The sequence below is a fragment of the Natator depressus genome, chromosome 11 (genome assembly GCF_965152275.1).
Source record: "Natator depressus isolate rNatDep1 chromosome 11, rNatDep2.hap1, whole genome shotgun sequence".
Classification (NCBI taxonomy): Eukaryota; Metazoa; Chordata; order Testudines; family Cheloniidae; genus Natator; species Natator depressus.
This window is the reverse complement of record NC_134244.1, coordinates 12,203,329-12,226,338: the sequence shown is the minus strand read 5'-3', so window position 1 is coordinate 12,226,338 and position 23,010 is coordinate 12,203,329. Positions and strand designations below refer to the sequence as shown.

The window sequence follows — 23,010 nt, the reverse complement described above, 5'->3', positions numbered from 1 at the left end:
TCTCAGAATATTTCTCAAAAATGGGTCAGTGTCATTATCCCTATTTTACAGATAGGGATATTGATGTATTGAGAAATTAAGTGACTTGTCCATAGTGATACAATAAGGCTGTCACAGACACTCCTGATTCCCAATCCCAAGCACTTTCCACAGATCATGCTGCTTCCTAATCAGTTACGGGAAAACATATCTGGAATAACTCTAGTGAAATCAATGGCATTATTTTAGATTGATACTGGTTTTACTGGGAACAGAAGGTCACCGATGATTGTAAAATAGGCTAGGGTGAGTCTCTGCAGTTTTATAAACTGTGACGGGGTCGGGCCAGATGGCTATAGGAGAGTAATCGAAGGCAGATATATTAGCCCCAGGTTAAGTAGGTCCCTTTTCCCTCGGTAAGGTAACAGGGAAGGTTCCAGAACAATCAGGAACCTTCTGGAGACAATTAAGACAGGCTGATTAGAACACCTGCAGCCAATCAAGAAGCTGCTAGAATCAATTAAGGCAGGGCACCTGAGTTTTAAAAAGGAGCTCACTTCTTTTTGTGGTGTGCGTGTGAGGAGCTGGGAGCAAGAGGCACTAGGAGCTGAGAGTGAGAATGCGGACTGCTGGAGGACTGAGGAATACAAGCATTATTAGACACCAGGAGGAAGGTCCTATGGTGAGGATAAAGAAGGTGTTGGGAGGAGGCCATGGGGAAGTAGCCCAGGGAGTTGTAGCTGTTGCACAGCTGTTCCAGGAGGCACTCTAGACAGCTGCATTCCACTGGGCCCTGGGCTGGAACCCGGAGTAGAGGGCAGGTCTGGGTTCCCCCCAAATCCTCCCAACTCCTGGTCAGACACAGGAGGAGTCGACCTGGACTGTGAATTCAGAAAAACGGCCAAACTGAGGGCTGCCATGAAGCTCCAAGGTGAGCAAATCTGCCAATAAGTGCAAGACCAACCAAGGTAGAGCAGGAACTTTGTCACAAAACACAAAGGACAGTTTTGAACTAGACTTGGAAATGATTAGGGAGCTGTGTGTATGTGTGTGGGGGGGTATACTCAAATTCCTTTGCTCATGAAAATGGGCAGGAGCAATCTGTACATGCTGGAACCAGGGGAGCTGCAGCCTGCTGGAGACACAGATGATGGAGTTGCAATAGGGATGGCAAAAGGAAATGATGATACAGATGAGGATTTCAGCAGAGAAAGTTGAGCCAGAGGTATATACAAATAATGTTGTCAAAGTGGGGATAATCAGGTGGACCATATGTTGCTGTTAGTGGCCTTACGTTTTACAATAGATCTGATTCTGCTCTTACACCTGTTGTAATTATACTGATTTCAGTCTAGTTACTTTTGATTTATACAAGTGTTAGTCAGAACAAAGTCAGTCCAAACAGAGAAGACTCAAGAACCTTTTCTGAAAGAAGATGCAGAACACATGCAACCAGATAAGATATTCACTAGATTCACTTGTAAGTGCATAGGTGATAACGGCATTTATGGACATGCTCTATTCTGGAGAACATTTCTGGAAATGTTCTGTCACAGTTCAGGGCTAGCTTCTCCTTTGGCCCATCTCAGGCTCTGCAAATGCAGTCCCCTAACGTGTTAGGCAACTTGCCTTCACCCGTCCCAAAATTCTCACTCTCTTTAAATTGGATCCTGGGGAACAGTACCCTGTGTACTAGCCATGAGTGCTCAAGCAGACCCAACTAGATTCAACTGTCCTATAAGATTTCTCTTTAGGGGCTGTGATCAATATGCACATACAGTAAACCAAACAAAGTAACGTTTAATCTCAACAGCAGGAACACAGTGCAACAGGAAAAAGGGTTTCTTACACAACTGTCTACTTGCATCTGTCTTACCTAAAGCTTAGGTAGATCTAGCTTACCCCAGTACCCAACCCTCTGAGTCTCAGGGCACAGTCTGCTCACCTGTAATCTCGGCCCCTCTCCCCCTCCCTCTCTCCAGTGCATCAGAGACTCAGGTTTGTATCCACTTCAAAGGCCTTTGTTTCAGCTTCCCACCTGAAGGTCCCCTGAGGTTACAAGCTGGCCCTTTGCCCAGTGGGACCAACCGATATTTACCTCCCATAAGGCCAGAGCTAAACTTCAAAGGGAATGATGCCTGTATTGTCCCATTAAGTATCAGTCTTTGTCTGCTTTCCTGCCTATCTGCCCACCTGTTCCTTCTGGAATTAACCCTCTTGGTAATTATATAACAAACAATAATAGTCAAGCAGAGGTACACATAATATTCATAAAATATTACAGGAGTTTTTCCAAATCCTTCATACCTTCAATGGCTCATCGACGTTTGTTCGATTCAAAATTTCCTGTTCCAAAAGTGTTTCTTTTATGAATGCTATCCCACCCCTCAACCAATGGACATGAAAGATCTGTGTACTGAAAGATTTGCTAATGAATTGATTTGAAAAGATAAATGAATAGTTTCACCAGTCTGGGTAGCTAGTTACAGTGCTTTTTCAATCACTTTCAGCGTTCTCCTTAGAACTGAAAAATAAGTCATTGAATTTCCTTTCACGTGAATGCTTTGCATTTTTCAAGGATTGTTCAAGGACAGCAGCATTAACATTCCTGCTTAGCAGGTCACATCACAACTTTTAACAAAGCCAATCTATGGGAAATACACTTGAGCACCAGTGGTACTCAAGTGCAGAAAATAAGCAAAGGGCCTATGCACTATTTGCATTCCACTTACACCCTACTTTGAAGGCTTAAATGTGCATAGACCTCATGCTGTACCCAGGAAGAACCTCACCCCCTGTGAATTATACATGAGAACTCTATATATGAACAAGTTAGTCTGATTCATGCTTCTTTCTTGTTTGCATTGAAAATTACAGTCTGGCTCCCAGACTCTCCAGCTAGGTGTTACTGTGAACTTTTAAAATCCCAGATATCCTACCAGTTGGGTCTGCAGCATGCTGAGAGCCTAGCAAGTGACCAGACTAAGGTCCCCTCTGCAGAATAGTGGATATAACTGAGCTAAGTAAGGGAATGGTCTTCACAGCAGATGCATTGTGCCTCTTGGGACAAAGAATGAACTAGACTTGGTGCAATCACATTTAGCAAGATGTTGTACTCATCAACACAGGTTGGGCTTGACTCTAGAATCCTGTATTCTCCTCATCCTTCTCCTTTCCCCAGCAATCAGTACTAACATCAAGAGTAATTTAAAAAAAAACAGGTTAAACTAAAGGGGGCATCTCAATTATATTTCATAGAATACCAGGGTTGGAAGGGACCTCAGGAGGTCATCTAGTCCAATCCCCTGCTCAAAGCAGGACCAATGTGTCTGTGACACAACATTCATTGGACATATTGATAGTATAAAATGAACTCCCACTGGCCAGAGAAACCCTGAAAAATTCCTCCTGTGGAGGGGGATATAAAGATGGTGGCTCCTGCACCACCTCCACCACCTCATCCACCAGAGTTGTCCCACCCATTATAAAAGGTGGAGAGGGGCCTCTTGGGGGCTCAATTATTCCCAGTTCTCTGATGATGGAAGATCTTCTGCCAGCAGCATAAGCTAAAGCTTTCACACCTAGGTAGCTAATAAACTGAACTGATTTCCTGTCAGTCCTTGCTCGCCTCCCCTGCATCCATGATATGTGAGCTTTGCTTGGGTCCAGCAGAAACTGGGCCCCATATGTTTAGGGCCTGAGCAAAAGTGCAGAGAAGTCAAAGTGAGGCTTTCCATAGGCTCTAATGGGCACTGTATGAGGCTTTTGGTGAGCATCTCCAAAAAAGCTTCACGATACCTTGTAGCAGAAACTTTCAGCAATATAGTGTCATCTGCATTGTCTCAAAGTAGGCATTCTGACTCCTGAGCACCCTCCATTGCATTAAATATGACGACTGAATTGCAGTTTATATATCTACATACTTTCACTATAGTTAAGGCTAAGATTTTGTCAGTTATTTTTAGTAAAAGTCACAGACAGGTCACGGACAATAAAGGAAAATTAATGGAGCCTGTGACCTGTCTTGACATTAGTAAAAATAACGAGGGGCAGGGCTAAGTAGGGGAGAGTAATGGAGTCTCATGGATGTGGGAGGGGGACTGACAGGCCAAGACCCCTGCCATGGCTGGGGGCACACCCCCGGCACCAGCGACCGCAGCAGGGGGTACAGCCACGGGGGGCACACAGTCCCCGCTCCAGAACTGGCTGCAGCTGCAGGACAGGGGCGCACAGCCTAGCTGCAGCTCATGCCAAGCCCAGGCAGCAGCCATGGGGGGCGGTGCACAGCTCTGGGAAGCCACGGAGGGGGCACACAACCCCCACTGCAGCCACTGGGCAGCGGCACACGGGCCCAGCGGCAGCCCCTGGCAGAAGCCGTGGGGCTGGGGTGCAGTGGGGGGTGCAGCCACCGGGGGCGCACAGCCCCCACTCTGGAGCTGGCTGCAGGACAGGGGTGCGCGGCCCATCTGCCATCCCCACCAAGGCGTGGCAGCAGCTGGGAGGGGAGGGACTGCACACAGCCCTGGGATGCCACAAGAGGGACACACGGCTCCTGCTGCAGCCCCCAGGCTTGGGCACAGTGGGAGGGGTATAGCCATGGGGGCGTGCACAGCCCCTGCTCTGGAGCTGGCCACAGCTGCAGGACAGGGGCACGCAGCCTGGCTGCAGCCCCCTGCAAGGCAGCAGGGTCCTGGTTCCAGGCATCCAGCCCCAGTTGCAGCAGGGCAGGGGTGCACAGTCCAGCCTCCAGCCCTGGCTTCAGCTGCTGACAGCTGAAGTGGAAGAAATCACGGAGGTCCAGTAACATCATGGAATCTGTGACTGCCGTGACCTCCGCAACTAAATCGTAGCCTTAACTATAGCATATTGGTTTTTTATACAGTGCTCATCCCTGTGGTATCTGAGTACCTTCCAGTAGTGCATTAAATCATGTGACTACACATCTGTCAGATGCTGTTTGTTCTCTCACTCTCTCCCCAGAGGAAGACACTCATCCAGTGGAGCACTCTGTTTTGATAGCGTGTCTTTTTTCGTTTTCATACGGAGACACAAACACCCACATGCATGCACACCACTTTTGCTCTGTGTAGAGCATTAGAGAAGGCAGGTCAAAGAAATGTGCCTTGCACTTGGAGTGGAGAGGTTTGTGACAGTCCTTATTTTCTGGGGAAGTTCATTCCACAGTCTCTGATAGCCCCCAGAGAAATTTCTATCTCCTGCCCAGACAAGCTTTATTCTTATTGCTGAGAGTTCCACATTGCCAGAGAAGTGAAGTTGTCAATGCTATCTTCAACCCAGAGTTTTAGATGGTCTTTAAGATATCCTGACCCCAGACCATGGAGCACTTTAAAGATAAAGACTGAGACTTTTAACTTGATTCAATATTCTTTGGGAAGGAAGTGGAGGATAGTTTGATATGTTCTCGGTAGCCCATGTTACTGAGGAGATGGGCTGTGACTCGCGGTAGTGAGTGCCTAAGAACAAATCTATAGTACCAAATTCTGTTCTCTTACCTAGGGCACAGCAGGATGAGTTTGGGACAGAGCATTAGCCTTTGTTCCGAAGTCTTCAACTGAAAGTTAACTATTATTTATCTTAACACAGATTTGTGGGATTGAATATCAAAGATGGAAATATCAGGGGCATATAATGTAAGATGTAGCAGTGGGCTTTATTTAAGAACCATTTAAGCATACATTATGCAAAGACACTTTAATATACACATTTCCCTATCTTGCTAATATTTAATTGACTATTCTTCGTCTGGTACAGGAAAAGAAAGAAGCTCTTTCTAAACATCTAAAAGAGCTCAATCCTTCACAATTTATATGATGGAAAAAGTAAGGAGAGTGAGCTAGACCCACCCCTGCTGGTGTACAGAGGGGCAGATTCCACCTTACTGTTCCAGTGAAGGCCACTGCACCGTGGTGGGTCCTTCCCTGGGGAGGGTAGGTGTTAGGGGGCTTATTCCTTCACCTACTTACTTCCCTGGTCCTTCTCGCATGAACAGAGAGCAACAATACCCAAAGTCCAAAGGTACAAACAATTCGATGTTTATTGGGGTGAACTTCCAGCAAGCATGATTCCAGTTTTCTTCCTTAGTGTCCCCCTTCCCAGCTCTGACACCACAGAGCCTTACCTGTGGCCCTGTTCCCATTCCTACCCTTAGCAAAACATGATTCCAATTCCCCACTCCTATTCCCTGTTCCCATTTCCTCCCACCCACCGACCCACTTACCCACTTCCTGATTGACTGCAGACTATATAGTAAAACTTGAGTTCTGCTTAGCTATACCTTAACCAATCATTTTACTGAAATTTAACTAACCAATCCTAACATATTGTAACATGATTATTTAACCAATTATATCCCACCACCTTAATTAGTTTACACCCAGCAAAATTAATTATACAGCAGACAGAAACAATCACAGAACCAAACAGAGACCATGCAAAGTGGGAACTATAATGACAAAACAATACAGAAGTGAGGATTTTACAACTACATCCATAAAGACATGAGGGTTTCTCAGCTGTATCTATTGATAAGTGAGTTCTTACCAAACAGAAAACTATCAAACTAAACTTCCTTTTACATCCTCTAGGCTCTTCCTTTTCTCTGGAGGTGATAGATCAGATCACCTTTCTAACAGCCCCAGATTGCCTTATTTCAATGTGACTAGTTTGGAATGTGAGGATGTGACCGGTCGCTTCCCAGCTTTTGGCTGCCTCTGCTGCTTAGCCAAAGCCCTTAGCCTAAGAACAGGGCCTCAGACTGTCACAGTAAGAGAAGGCCCTTACACCGGCAGACATTGATTTTGTTTCTTTCTTTTATACCTCTATAACTAGCTAAGTGATAAGAATACACCTAAATTCTTAGAGTATAAGCCTTTACAGACAGGCCTGAATATCTATATCCTAACAATAGGCAGTATTTCAACCATCATCCTCTCCTGGAAGCTCTGGCATGGAAGGGTGGTTTTAAGTCCATTGGGGGTTGTATACCTGGCAGAGGCTAGAGAGTTGTTGAATCAGTGCATCATCCAGCTCCCTTGGCTACACTGCCTTCCTGGCCTTCACAGGGCACATTTTAACCCTACACTGCCCAACAGAGGAGAAGTGCTCGGCCTCCAGACAGATTTTCTGTTGCCTGGTACCTTGACTGGTCCAGTGACTATCACTACAGTTATTGTATATATTTCTATTAGCCAGTTTGGGAGAGGCTTTTGCAAGCCCTGTAAGGAACTAGGTCCAGCTCTCTTTGGCCAGAAAGATAGTCAAGGACAATACAGAGCTTTCTGAGCGTGAGGAAGTGAAGAACAAGAAACAAGAACCTCTGATGAGAAAAAAGAAGCACTAAGCAAATTATGCCATCTGTAGATTATTTCTCAACATGCTAAGCATACAGACTACGAGCACTGGTCTGTTTGTAGTGAATTGCACTGAATGCCAGCTGTTTGTGGAGAGTTATTTCCTGCTACAGCCTGGATCAATTCAGGGGCAAAAGCATAATGAAAATCGTTATAGGATTTTTGCCAAAGTGCCATAAGGCAGTTTTTAGTCTTAGCAACCTTGACATCATCCTTTTTACACAAGCTCTTTAGATCTGAGAAAGCTTATTTCCCTACTGAGACCCAGCTTATGCAAATGGATATAACTTTAAGGCACAGTCTTTTACATCTTTTGCTGCGATAAGGACCTGGCATCTCTGTCTTGGGACTTTGATGATACTGAAAAGAGCTGATGGTGTGCAAAGTAAATCAAATTATACCCTTTACCCCCATTAGAATAACTGCACTGGAGCAGGGACTCACTCCCAACGGAAAGCAATTTAGTCAGGGCTACATAGCAACGCCACTACTGTAGGATGCCTAGGAAAGGTAATGAAGCAGCCTGTCTCTTGGCCAGCCTGTGAGCTGCCCTGGCTGGTCACAGGTACCCCAGAGGTGTGTGGGGGGCTGCAGTTTGTGCTGTTGCTCCAGATTGACTTACTGCATTGGGGGCCCACTGCCTGGGAGCAAATCTGACCTCCTATGTGAAGTCATGAGTAAAGAGATCACATATCTCTCGAGTACCATTTTAAAGGTTTATTAGCTTTATCCCTACTAAGCAGTCATATCAATGAGTCAATGGAAAGTAAAACTGATTTATTCAATTAAAAATAGCTCCAAAATGCATAATCATATAGGATATTATTGCTAAGCAATCTGTTAGCAGTTGTTAAAATTCTTCTCCTGGAAACACTTACCTCTGTGTAGGCCTGGGTCACCTGTTCATACAGAGACTGATGATGATGGATGGCCAGCTCAAGGTCTTGCATTTCCGATGGGAGGCCTCCTTCACTACACATTTTACACCAGGCATCCACACCTGAAAGGAACTGAAACAATTCCAAAAGCAATCAGCAGGGTGTTTCAAACTCATTAGCCAGGAGGTAACAATATTACTATTGCAGTGAACCATTTACAGAGTGCCATAGATGAATGCAGCACTGAGCAGAAGGTGAACGGTGTCAAACTAATAACACAATGCCAGGAGTTTACAAGAGGGAACAAAATGGTACAGACCACACAGGTGATTGTGATAGTTATACACTCAAAACTTTGTAGACCAGCTGGGCCTAAGGGAGGCTTTAGAAGGAGGAGGATTCTGTTTCTCCTGCTTTACAAGTAAAATGCATGGGCACTTTCAAAATAACTTCAGGAACACCTAAAGGAAGGACCTTTGAATAACAAACAGGAGAAATACAACCCTGCTTCTAAAATCAACATAAAAATATAGACCGAAAAGAAGCAGTCAGTGCTCTAATTGCATTTAATATTGTCAGAACTCCCCAATTGTTTGTGCTTGAGGTCCACACAGGGGCGATTTTACCACCAACAAGCTCAGCACAGTTATTCACCTGGCCCTAACAGCACACACATGAGTAACAGAAAACTCCCATTAAAATAATCTTTGACATTCATTTCAGCGAAAGGAAGATTTTCTAAGTGTTAAAGCAGTTCTCAATCTGAGGCTGGCTCAGGGGAATTGGTAATAGGATACCAAGACTTTCACCTCTCGGTCACCAATATGAATCTGGCCCAGGTCAGTAGCAATCAGTCATCAATACCATCGGATGGTGTTGAGTGGCCTATTTGAAATAAGCGGCTAGTCTCATTCCAGTTGCTAGTGAGCAGATGTCCACATTAAAAAAATAAAAAAACAACCCTCACCACAATTGATATGAATTAGCACCTTTGTTGGCCGCCTCAGCAGAGAGGCCAGGGATTGAATAGGCTCAGGGGGTGAAACATCTTATCACTCCTTGAGGGCTCAGGGCTGAGACACCATGACAGAACAATGTGAGCAAGTCCACACTTCTACTGCCTGTTATATAACAAAAAGACTTTACTCTTCAGGGCTCACATCACTTTTTAAAATGGAGCCTGATCTATTGACATACCTTCTAATGTGCTCACATGTTGCAGACACCTAACTACCTAATGTCACCTCATTACTCTTTGTTAATATTTCCTCTTCCTCCAGCTTCTTGTTAAACTAGCTCCCCTATGTTTAAGGATCTTTAAAGCCATCAATAAAAGAACCAGCTAATAATAACAACAGATGCAGTGTACCAGAGGCTGAACGCACAATGGCTACAAAACCACCCTCATGATCACAGCTTTATCTGTTCATGAAGTGCTCACCTGTGGCTTGTTAGCAAAGCAGTCACTTAAAACATAGAACACACTGAGCTTCAAAGCAAAGAGTTTCTATTCCAATCTCATCTGTAATCAGTGTGTTATTTTTATTATCAGGGTAATTTTATTCACAGTACTGCTTATAGTCAAGGTTTGAAAATGCCTGCATTATAAATCCTTATTTTCAAGACACTGTGATTCAGCGATAAAAATGAATTCTGGGCTAAAACCTGCATCTACTCCTACAAGATACCACTCTGTGAACAAAAGGAGTGTTATCTGGAGGAAGGGATTGGGGGTCAGGACTCCTGAGTGCTGCTGTGTAGACCTTTGCTGCTGATCTGCAGTACCTATCTAGGTGACATTCACACACACACTGCTGCACAAAGCCTAAGTAAACGGAGGCTAGTGCCAAATATATTGGCCTTTGATCAAAAACATGCACCATAGGAAGCATGGTTTGACTCTGCAAGGTTTTTTAGCAACTAAGTAATCAGGTTTTATGCAGGGCTAGTGGCATTCACATTCCCATCTCATGTCAGGGCATGGGGCTGAACTGAATTCCCTCTAGGAGAAACCAGCATAGGCTGGGGTTCCTGCCACTGGAACTACATAGTCATCGATACAATGGCTTCTTTCCTGACTTCTAATCACATTCTCCCTCTCAGACCAGTGCAGAAACCCCCTAATACAAGCTATTCTGCTCACAGTCCCCAGATATCCACACATTCCCACAGTGGGGCTACATAATGAGGAGGGTCTTATGATGGTCCTCTGTACCTAGGTAAATTTCCACTTCTGTGTCTCAGTTTATCCCTCTGTAAAATGGGGATAATAATCCTTACTTGTCTCACAGGGGCATTGTGAGAATTCCTTAATGTCTGTAAAGGGCTTTGAGAGTTGTATGTAATACATCTCTAGTACTGGCCCTACTGACTATAATAACAACATGCTCTTGAACTCTTGTAATGGAGGCCTGAGTTTTATGGGGTTGAAAAGTCCTGGGTTTGATTCCCCCCGACAGACTGTTGGTATGTCTGGTGCCATCGATCCTGACTCTTTGATAAAAGATGCTCTAAAAGTGCCGAGTTATTATATAACCACAGCCATGATGCCAAAAACCACAGTGGCACTCAAGTTTAGAATGCCTGTTAGTGCAATGCATCCATGCATGGGCTGGAACTCTTCAGCACCAGAGAACAGACCTCTGCCACTTGAGCTAACGGAGTAACTTCATTAGTGCTGTTACCCTCTAGAGGACCAACCCCTAGGAGGAAGTGTGACACACACTTTACCAGTGTGGATGGCAGGAGAGAAAGGGCTCAATTTTTTTTTTTAAATGAGCTTCGGCAAAGTATTAGTCATATTATGGCACATTTAATTTAGGTACCTTGGAAAATGGCAGAGACATTAGTTTATCACAGAATGATACACTATGAAGACACAAGTGCCTTTATTACATGCACATGTATTTTCATGCTAAATATATATTTATACAATAAAATCATGGTTTGTTGTGTTAAAAAGATGCGTTTAAAATATAAATAACGAATTAACTGTTAGGTTGGAATGGCAGTTCTGTAAGCTGTTACTGTCTATTGGGTGTGCAGAACCGTTTAAATTAATTGCTTAAATACCTACTTATCCCATAGACTGGAACAGCTCCTATTGGGAACATAAAAAGCTGCTTAAATGTGATTTGAAATGATAGACCAAAATGGCTCTCTTAAATAATTGTACATGTTTTACAAGCTTCCATGAAAGACTGAAACAAAAAACCCTTCCCCAAGACATTTAAAAACAAACAAACACAAAGCCTCAATACAAAAAGCCTGTGTGTTTCTGACTTGACCCAAATAGGCCCTGTAAAGTCATAAGCCAGATTCATCACTTGCCCTAGGGTTTATTCACTCAGGCTGCAAACCCTGCAGTAGCCAGGTCGGGAAGGCCCACCACAAGAAGGCAGTGTTACAGCACGCGCTCCTAATTACCCTTCCTCCAGAACATACAATGTGTGAGTAAGCAAGCTGAGTCTCATGCCTGCTATGCCTCAAGGTCTGTGACCCCTGACTGCCTCTCAGGCCAAGCTCCGACACTTTGGAGTTCCCTATTAGCTGAAATTCCTTGTTGAGTCCTCCAAGCAAGAAGTCACTTGCGGGCAGGTTCTTCTTCTCTCTAGCTGCTTTATTTGCTGGCACCTTCTCCTGCTTCAGGGACTGAGCTAAAATGTCCTGAATGTACCTGTCTCTAGATCCCTTCTTTCCTCCCACATTCCAAACATTGCCCATCCTGTCCCATCCCTGCCTGTGCACCCCATCTCACACTTTAATATAGAACTATGGATTGGTGGAGATTGATTGTTTACACAGGAAAGGCCACCCCACTCCTCCCACAATCAAATGAGGAGATCTCAGATTTGCTTAAACTCAGAGACCGAGAATCATAGAGTTTAAGACCAGAGGAGACCACCAGATGATCTAGTCTGGCCTCCTATATATCACAGGCCACCAACACCACCCAGCACCTATCCACTAAACCCAGCAACCAAAATTAGACCACACAGCAGACTAAACTATTATGTGCCACAGGTGGAGAATAGGAGGGAGCAAAATGCCTTAGTGCCTCAGGTCCCTGCAAAGGTAGGGAAAAGTGGCCCTGACTAGTATAGATCCTAGCAGAGAGCTTCTGAGAGCATAAAGTCTGCTTGGGTGGGGGAAAACTGAATGGTCCATTGACTTTTCAGAGGATCAACATAAACATCCAAATTCTGCTCACAGATGCTGAATGCATGCAACACCCATTACTTTTAATGGGAGTTGTGCATGTGCATTTCTGAGGACAGAACTGGATTCAAAGTTAACGGTTCAGATCTTTGGCCAACTGAAGACGTTAATTTGCTCTTTCTGACAGGGTTTTCAAAGTGAACACTTTAAGAATACTTTAAAACTCTTTTAGGAACCACTGTCAAGTACAGAAAGAAACTGGTATTTTCATTCCTGCCTCCCTTGACAGTCTATGGGCCAGAATCCCAGCTTGTGTAAATCAGCACAGCTCCATTGAAGTGAAACAGGAATAAGGCACAGTTTCATATACCTTCCTAAAACAGGCACAATCCGATATACCCTCCTGCCACAACGTGGTGTCAATCATACTTAAAAATACAAGACCTGATTCCTCTCTCACACTGGTTTTACACCAATGCACCTCCATTTACATGAGTAGAGTTAATCCTCATTTATACTGCTGTGAGAGGAAAATCAGGCCTGTCACCATTTGAAGTGAGAGGCATTGGGAAAACATGCTGCTGAATGCCCTCAAACTCAGACCCTGACCTGGGTGATGTGGTGGGGGTCTAGTACTAAGTATTTTCGCCTTTGATCAAAAACATGTGCTATAGGAAGCTTTGTTTGACTCTCCAAGGTTTTTTTCTATCTTTCTTTATTTTGGGGGTTTTCTTTGTAATCTATTTGGTATTTATCTACCTTTCTTTTAATTAAAAAAAAAAAAAGCTTTGATCCTAGAGCTCTTTCAGCCAAGTTCAGCTTGACCTGTGTACACGTGACAGGTATACAGTACAAGATCCAGGAAGGAAATGTGATTGTGAGGCATACGAAGACAGAGGGAAGTTCAGCTCCCAGCATGGTTGATTCAGTCTTTCATCCTTTCAAGCTAAACAAATTGAGTTCCATATAGTTTGTTGTATGGGAGTCTTTAAGATGAAACTTTGAAAAACAAAGGTCCTGCCTGCTCTGCTTAGATGTTACAGATACCCTGGTTCTTTTCATTAAAGAAGTGTTTGCCTCTGTGTTTGCCAGGACTGTGGTACAGTGGACTGTATGCCAGAAGTTTGATGGCTAAGATTCTATTAAAAAAAGGAATACTAGTGGCACCTTAGAGACTAACCAATTTATCGGAGCATAAGCTTTTGTGAGCTACAGCTCACTTCATCGAATGCATCTGATGAAGTGAGCTGTAGCTCACAAAAGCTTATGCTCAAATAAATTGGTTAGTCTCTAAGGTGCCACAAGTCCTCCTTTTCTTTTTGCGAATACAGACTAACACGGCTGCTACTCTGAAACCTGTCAAAAGATTCTATTAGACTCACTTCTGATTGGCATCACAGAAAAAGTGAGTTGTTAGGAGAGACTGAACAAAAGGAAGGTAACGGTCTGTCAGACTGGATTAGGGAGGTTTGACCAGGGTCACTCTGGCGCTTGGGGCAAACCACTATGGAGACCTAGGTCAGGTGTAACAAAATAAAAGGAGTTTATTTGGCTGTCACCCTCTTCAGACAGGGCACCACAGACTCAGCTTGCAGCAACAAGCAAGGCTCTGATAGCAAACAATAATCTCGCGTCAAGCCTCCCTTCTGTCAGGGCGGCTCCAGCAGGTGGCAGACTCTCATGCAGGTCACTGGTAGCAAGTCTCACCAATAGTCTTACATCAGGTCTGTCTTCTTCTCGAGGAGGTGCTGACAGGCAGCAGACTCTCAAAAACACTGCAGGTGGGGCGTCAACTTGAGTCCTGCATCATCTTACCTTCCTTTCAGGTGGTGTTAACAGGCAGCATGCTCTCAAGCAGTTCCTGGCCCCAGCCAGGCCTCTCTCACAGAGACAGCTGGATGTCTGTTCTCCCCAGCTGAGCTGTGCTTTCCCCTTCTAATACCTCCCTTCAAATGCAGGTATAGTGGGCAAGGCTGATAGAACCCGTAGCAGCTCAGTAGCCTTTTCCTGGCCAGTGAAGGGTTTGTAGTCCCCATTACCGATAGGCAATCCATGCATCAGGTTGGCAAGAAGAAGACAGAGTAACACTATCGGTAAAATGGGTGAACCTGACATCAAGGCTGGCACCATTTGAAGAGAGAAGGGTGCAACAAGAGACATGATCTGAGCTGCAAGCCAGGGCAGAATTATTTAGGTCCAAGGCAGTGTGGACCTAAATAAAATCAGAAATCTAAACCTTCTTTATCGTATACAGGTTATTAAAAATAATCCATTTCAATAGGAATGTCTGATGGGCATTAAGCTCAGTCTCATACAAAATTCCTGATACCTAACATTTTGTAGGGTACCAGAGAGATCAAATTACTAAATCCTCAGTGTATAAGTAATCGTTTATCCTACTACAGCTACTGAAGCAAGCCAAATATTTCAGTTCCAGCTGATGGAGCTGTGAGTAGGACATGCTGACTCCCACATCGTATTTTTCCAGCATTCAGAGTTTATTGGCTTCACATCAATGCTCCCCTCCCACTGAACTGTCTCTTATTCCAACTGCGGAGCAACTGCCGCTCAGCGTTAACAAAAGCTCTTGTTTTCTCAAGGCTGAGAGACTCCAGTCACTGTCAGGAAGCAAAAACTTTTGTTCCTTTAAAGAGCTGCCAAGAGAAGACTGTATTTTTAGACCCTTTCTTTCAATTTTAAAGAAAAAAGAAGAGTTGTTGAAAGCGATGTTATTATGAAGCTGTTTTTAAGCTACAACTGAGGCAAAGCATCTATTCTGATGTTCAGAGGGCAAGAAGACAACAAATTCACCCAAACTAACAAGCAGTTCAATCCAGGTTTCTATTACCTTTCATGTTATAAAATTCCTTAGCAACACTTCATAAATTGCAAACAAGCCTAAAAGTTCAGAAAAACAGGAGTTCACTCATAAAAAACAAAGTATTATTTTTCATGATATCTTCAAATAATTCTCTTTTCTCTTTTTCCATGTGAATGTATTCCTGGTAGAAGATTAACAGCCCTGCAGAGAGACTGGTGTCTAAACACTATGGTGCTCAATGTATCTGAAACATGACAGCCCGATGAAAGAGGGTTAGTGTGTACAACCCTTACTCACGTGGATAAGCACTTCTTCAGAACAATAGCCCCACTGGAGACAAGGGTGTATTTTCACATGAGTAAGTGCCCAGTAGGATGAGTAATGGCTCTACGTTCTGGTCCAGTGTAAGTAGAAAATACAAAATCAAGAGGAAATCTGCCATAATTCTAGGGCAGAAGTTATAGATATCCTGTTTTCTGTTTGTGCTGGACTTTCCCTGGACACCTTTAGCTGCCTTCTGAGACAAACATTATTTTCTTCTCTGAGACCAACATTATTAGCAAATAAAATTTCAAGTAAGCATCTTTATCTGCATGAACACCTGTAATTTTAAGGTACTCACCAACTTATTTGAAAACAAAACCAATTTCACTTATCTCAAAAGACCAAACCATGGCCCCAGTCCTGCAAATGCATCTGTATGGCCGGATCCATGCAGATCCCATTGATCTGGGGCTGTGTATGCGCACAAGGGCCCATTGGCATGGATCCATCTGCTAGATGTCTCCCCCTTCCAGGCTAAAACAGAGTGCCTAATGAAAACAGGATTCAGTTGTATCCTTTTCCCATCAGGAAGTCAAAGATCACCAACAGAAGTATCTCTTAGCTCATTCCAGAATCTATTGCAATGATTAATGAAAAGCAAGATGCCTATAAACCAGGAAAGCCCCCCCCCCACCTCCCTTTCCCCTACCCTGTCCCACTGCCTCAAAGGCAAAAAAAACTTAGGAGTGGGTTGGAACTACCAACCTCTTTGTCATAATGTGTAACACACATTCTATACCTCTTTCTGGGTTCTGCATACCTCTTCCTTTATTTTGTTAATTTCTGAAAGTTAGAAAATGTAACATCATAATATAATGTTTATTTGGAATTTATTAATCTATGAAGGAGTTTCTATTAGGAAAAACTTCAACTGAGACTCCATGTGCAATTCCTGAGGCGGTTATAGGGTATTGTACCAACAATGATTACCATGTCTAAACTAACCCCACAACTGAATCCTAGTTGAGAAAGGGATTCCAAGAGGCAAAAAAAAAACAAAAAACAAAACAAAACCCAGACTAGCTGCAAACATTATGAGGACTTTCACAGCAAAAGACTGCGAGAACCCCAAAAGACTAGCAAAAACAGCTAATACACATTACATTCTGCATAAAGAGGATTCTTGGCACATTCAGATAAAAATGGACATCTGAAGATGACAAACTGTTAAATGCATCTGAAGAAACTTCAGTCTAAAAACTACATATTCTACTGTGTAAATGAATCCCACAGTCTAGAGGATAATAAAAAGTCATATAACATAGCTGGTCATGCTCCAGGTTTGTATATGAAACCTCAGGAGAAAATCTCCAGCCATTCAAATCATGGGTTATTATGTGAGCGTCAAGCACATCCACTCATTGGGCTTGACATTAACTACTGAGTCAAAGGAAGGTGCATAAAAAGACTGAGGAGACAGCCTCAAAGCAATATTTGTCAGCTGAAGGAAGAATGCCACTTACAGCCAGCAATCAAAGGCAGGTCATCACTTGCAAGCAGAGTGGATTTGGGCCTAAAAAGCAAAGGTATCATCCGCAGGCAGACTTCAAGTCTTTCCTAGTTAAGAAATTATTAAACTATGTTATTTCCTAGAAAATATACTTCAGAACTTGGCTCAAAGGAAAGAAGAAATCTTTTGGAGATGCCCTAACTACCTTTATGGACTTCTGATGGTGAGACTAAATGAAATTAAAAACTATGGGTACTACTACAATATTAAATAATAGTAAAGAATTTATTGAGTTTGATTAATATTAATTTGGCCTACAGCCGTTTGTTCTTACAAAATATAGTCTAGTATAGACCTGTATTATGTATGTGCATGCAGATATATACGTACGTGCACATAGATATTTCATTATCATCACTACTCTCCTACCCACAATAATCCTGAATTTATCCATAGAATAGAGATAGTCCTGGCAGCTGCACGGAAATGCAGAGAACAAGGCAGTGCATTACTGTACCAATGTACCTCACCTATGACTGGGGAGGATCACCTGTAAGGGAAAAAGAATGTTCATTAAATCCTAAGCCTTTCTTCTTAGATTACCAATAAGGGAATCGATTTGTGTCAATTACAGTAGTAGTGGTGGTATTGGTGATTTCGACACTTGTCCACTAAGAACCAGATTGAGACTCCCAAATTCACTGCATATAGACAAAGTAGCAATCAGATAAGAGTTTATTTTAGTGGTTACCAACATGGTTGTAGACAATTTTCCAACTCACTGTAACTCACCTGTTCAGCCTTCTGGTGAAATACAGCAGACATGGCTAAGATGGTACTGCGTTCATCCAGAGCTGCAGCAAAGCTCTTCCATTCTTGATCTAGCTGGGTAGAAATTTGTTTAATTTGCTGGGAAGCATAATGGCCTGCCTCTGAAAGCCTGGATGCAACTGACATGATCCGATTGATGTTGACATAGGCATTCTGAAAATTAGGGGGAAAAAAAACATGAATAAACAGAAGGGAGAAACATGGCCATTCTGCATCTTCATTACAAATTCAAAACACCATCAGCTGGAAGGATGCAGAGAAGTTGGGGTGAGAACAATCAAGCAGTTTTTTAAATATGCATGAGTTGTAGTTTGTAGACATACTACCTTTCATTCTAAAAATAAATCCTACAGAAATATTTTAGCACATCATCTATTTCCCCCTCACACACACATTTTATATATTTAGGGGAAATCATCTGCCACACCTGAGATGTCTCTTACCCAATTAGCTTCTTCTCATTTCCCTCTCTCTTTATCTTATTCTTGGTATTTCAGGTACATTCATTCACAATTCTTGGTGCAAATTATAATTGCAGAAATGTTTACATTCTACATTTCAAGAGATCAATGAGATCCCTTAAAAGAGGGGTGCACTGTCAAGAGATGGACTAATACAATTCCTTATGGAGAAGTCCTATGGAATTTTGTTGGGATTATACCAATATTGTATAGAAATTTAAGAAGCTGTATGAAATTGCTATAAAAGTTATATAGTTTAATGAAAACTATCTTTTCTATAGATTTTTTTAACCCATACCATAGCAGGGATAACATTTTATATTACATTCTAAATGTAGAAGAGTTCAAAAGACCCATTGAAAGCTTATCATTTTCTGTTTGTTTGATGGGAATTTTCCGTCAGGGGTTGTACTCAGCCTGGAAGCTCTGAAGACCCACTTTGTTATCAAATGGAATTTCAGAAAGCCATTACACAGCAGCATGATACCCCAATGTTTCATTACAACATAAGCCTCATAACAGAGAATCATCACAACAATATATTGATGCACCATCAAAACGCCAGTGTCAGGACACTGGATAGCAACAGCCTTATGGCTTTCTGGAACTTCATTTGATGCAATCACCTCTGTCTCCTTCTATTCCTCACTGACGGCTGGGAGAGGCCCAGCAATTTAGGACTCTTTACCTGTACTCGGTATTCTCCGGCTTTCTTAACAGAGGAGAGGTGGGCTCCCATGACAAATGTAGCCTGAGATCTGGAAGTGCATTGGGAACTCCAATCAGACCTGAAGAATCTGAGAGCCACAGGATGAGCATCACTGGTCTAACAATTCCACAACTGGGAGGAATGCAATTTGAATTTCTCGGTCACAAAATCATGACTGACTGATTCAAGGGCTTAACATGTACATAAAATAATCTAAGGTCCTGATCCTGCAAACACTTGAGGTCATGCATGACTCTATGTAGGTGAGTAGCCCCTGGTGACTACAATGGGACTATTCACATGCCTGAAATTAAGCACACATGTAAGTGTTCGCAGGATCAGGACCTCAGTGTGGTAGAGATGCATAACTTCAGTATGAATACACAGCATGCATAAGTATTAGACAATTCAAATGCAAATCAGCTATTAATATCATTTGTGCCCAGTTACATATAGCAATGCAGCATATCGTAATATGGAGCCATGATGGCATCCAGCTTCCATTATAAGCCTTATTTTTGGCCCCTGTCTTTGCTGCTCCTATGGCCTTGGCTTGTAAATTTTGCTTGGCTTGAAAATAGCAAAGTAATTCTAAATGTAAAGGAGATTTATTCATTTTTTGGTGCAGTTGGAAGAAAACTGATAAAACTGGTTTGGAGTTAGAATTACAATTTTAAAATTGCCATGATTGGGGATTTTGACTATTGTCCACTATGGAATGTGTCTTTGGGTCCCTCTAGCTCAAAAGCTGTAATTAACCTGAGCAGTTAGGCTTGCAGCAAAAAGACTTCTAAATAAGCAAGGCTTTCTTCCTGAAAATCCTCATGGCTGTGCTCCAGTCAAGATCAGCTTTCAGACTTTTTAGGCCAGACTTTCAGCTGATCTAAATCAGCATCGGGTGATTGTAATTAATAGAGTTATGCCATTTGCACCAGCTGAAGATCTGGAATGCTGCTTTTTTTGAAGGACGAGAAAGTCAGTGCAGCAGTTTGGATTTCATGTGAAGAATGAGCCTTTCCTACCGAACTTGGCTTTATTTCCCTGTAGAATTATATCAGTACTTGTAACGTAATGAGCATGACTCAATGGAAGGAAAACAACTGTGAATTCTTTGGTTCCCAGTAACTGCAGTATATAAATATATTAAATAGCTGAGGGAGAAAAGGTTAGATTGATTGAGACAGAGCAGATATTCCTAATATCTGGTTTTCCAATTAGGGGAGATTTATATATTTTTATATCTATCTATTTAGATGAGGATTTTCATTAACAAAACTGGAAGAGTACCAATATGTTCTACAGCTAACTAGATATCTTCCACAGCTCTCCCCACTCCAGCAGGGAGCAGAGTTTGAGTTTTGGACAGTCTATACCCTTACTCCCCAATGGACTTTGAGAGCTGCCAAGGGACAATGGGTCTCAGTAGGTTCCCCTGTCATTCTCTGCATGGTGAGCACCAGGTTAGCAGAGCTCCAGGGTACTCTATAAAAGTTACTCAGGAGGGCCCCATAAGCCCAACTGAACAGGACAGAGAGAGGGAGAGAGAAAGAGAGAAACTGAAACTAAGATTTTTAAATCACCTTTAAAAAGGATTTCAATGGCATTTCTATATATAGCAATGTCATGTTGTTACAATCCTATAGATCAGCCACTTCCAGAGCGGAATCAAGTGCTGAATATGACATTTGTATGTGTGTTCTTATAAAGCTCCCATTTCTAGTACAGCAGGGACACAATCTATGATATTTATATGGCCAGAAGCACAGAAAGTAAATGGCTTGCCCAAGGCAGCACAGGAAGTCTGTGGCAGAGCAGGGAATTAAAACAGGTCTTCTGAGTCCCAGGCTAGCACCTAAGCACTGGCCCATTCTTCACCATGTCAGATGCTAAGCCTCTCACTAGTGCAGTACTGAATACTGCTCAGCCAGGGACTTTGATTGCGGGGGGGGGGAGGGGGAATATTCTGTATGTGGAGGGAAGTAGGAAACTTTTCTCTATATTTGAGGTAAATTGGGACAGGGATGCAAACCACTCCTGATTTAGTTTTTCAAAACTAAAACCTAAGTTCTGCAACAACCCAAATTACTCTTGCTTCCTAGTAATGGGAAAACACTGGAACCACTTCTCCTATCTATAAAGTTTTAAATAAAATGAGACACAGATCTCAACAACCAAAACCCAATTGTTAAAATATTACAAAATTATCCCTCTGGTTTTGTTCATGTTCATAAAAGAGTAAATTGAGATGTTCAATATTATTATAGGAACCTTTTGATCCTAGCAGGAAGTAAACAGAATGGAAATAAATTGGTTAGTCTCTAAGGTGCCACAAGTACTCCTTTTCTTTTTGAGAATGGAGAATGTAATGTCTGAGACTACTTTTCCTTTGAGCTCGCAAATTCACTGCTATGAACAGGCTCACGGAGGCACTCATTTTTAAAAATACTTCAGGCCCCTATTCCTCTCAGCCAACAGAGGTCTCCTCACGTGGAATTGCACAAGGCCCTTGATTTATGGCTATATGGTAATACAATAGGTCAAACAATGTGAAAACAATATATTATTGTCTAGAAGTGAGGGCAAAAATGTTACAGTTGACATTCTCTTGTAGAGACACTAGGCTATAACCAAGCTTTGGTTAAAGTATTTCCTGCATCACTGGAAACCTTACATTTTATGTACCGTTGCAGACAAGCCACTGTTTCCGGGAGCCACCTGTGGTAAGTGCCACCTGGAGCCCACACCCTACACCCCGCACCCCCTCCCACATCTCAACCCCCTGCCTCAGCCCTGAATCCACTCCCGCATCCATATTCTCTCCTGGAGCCAGCACCCAACCTCCTGCCCCAGCCATGAGCCCATTCCCACACTCCAGACTCCTCAGCGCCAGCCTGGAGCCCCTACCTGCACCCCAAGCCCCTCATCCCTGGCCCCACCCTAGAACCTGCACCCCCAGCTGGAGCCCCCTCCCTCACTCTGAACCCTCGGCCCCAAGCCCGGAGCCCCTTCCTGCACCCCAAACCCTCATTCCCAGCCCCACCCCAGAGCCCACACCCTCAACCCAGAGCCCATACCCCCTCCCACACTCCAACCCCCTGCCCCAGTTTGGAGCCCCTGACCACACTCTGAACCCCTCAGCCACAACCCAGCCTGGAGCCCCCTCCAGCACCACAAACTTCATCTCCAGACCCACCCCAAAGCCCGCACCTCCAGCCAGAGCCCTGCCCCAGCTCAGTGAAAATGAGTGTGTGAGTGAGGGTGGGGGAGAGGGAGCAATGGGAGTGGGGGAGATGGAGTGAGTGAAGAATGTTTCTCATAGGACACCTTTAATATCTTGATTCCCATTGTAGCCTCTGTAACAAAGCCAGTGGCTTGGTGCAGAATTATATTGAATGGCATTTTCTCTCAGCCTAATACAGAAGGCTATAGTTCATGTAAATGATAAATGGCAGGAATTTCCAAAAGATGCCATTAGCCTTTACCAGATAATTGTAATGCATTTAAAATGTATTGTGACTCTCTAAGGACAACATGCATCTCAGTCTAGTTTCAGATAATTAACTCCTTGGCAACAGAAAGGCTGACGATTCCACCACTGAACACAGCACTGTTAGCATGTGTTTATCAGAAAGCGATGACTCACCATTTCATGAGGTAATGAATATAGGCGTAAAATAATCTTGGTGGAGTAGATATGAATAACTTCAATCAGAATAAACAGCACGTATATCAGGTAATCCAAGTGCAAAACTACAATCAATCAGACTTGTGCCCATTTAACTAGGACATTGTGTCTTAGGCTAGAAAATTAACTAGGTTAATGGGATTACTAAATATATGGCAGAGCTCAATGTTTTGTTTTAGTGAACCATGTTATTACATTGGTATAAATATTGTACTACTGTAATAAAGACTAACATAATTCATATTTCAGAACTGAAGAAACAGAAACAAACGTGGCATGATTCACTGGGGGAAAAATCTACATTTACAGTTGTGGTTTTTTAAGAAAAATACTCAGCTGCAGTT

General features: G+C 43.0%; 1 protein-coding gene across 6 annotated transcripts in view; it reads right to left on the bottom strand.

Annotated features, from left to right (window-relative positions):
* The window catches only part of KALRN (kalirin RhoGEF kinase), a 766,757-nt gene that overhangs the window by 394,839 nt on the left and 348,908 nt on the right, over positions 1 to 23,010 (bottom strand). For all 6 annotated transcript variants that reach the window (XM_074967163.1, XM_074967166.1, XM_074967164.1 and 3 more), the window contains exons 7-8: positions 17,773 to 17,964; positions 8,228 to 8,359 (exon numbers count right to left, since the gene is read on the bottom strand). In XM_074967163.1, coding sequence (XP_074823264.1) covers positions 8,228 to 8,359; positions 17,773 to 17,964 — 324 coding nt within the window. The remainder of the gene's footprint in view (positions 1 to 8,227; positions 8,360 to 17,772; positions 17,965 to 23,010) is intronic.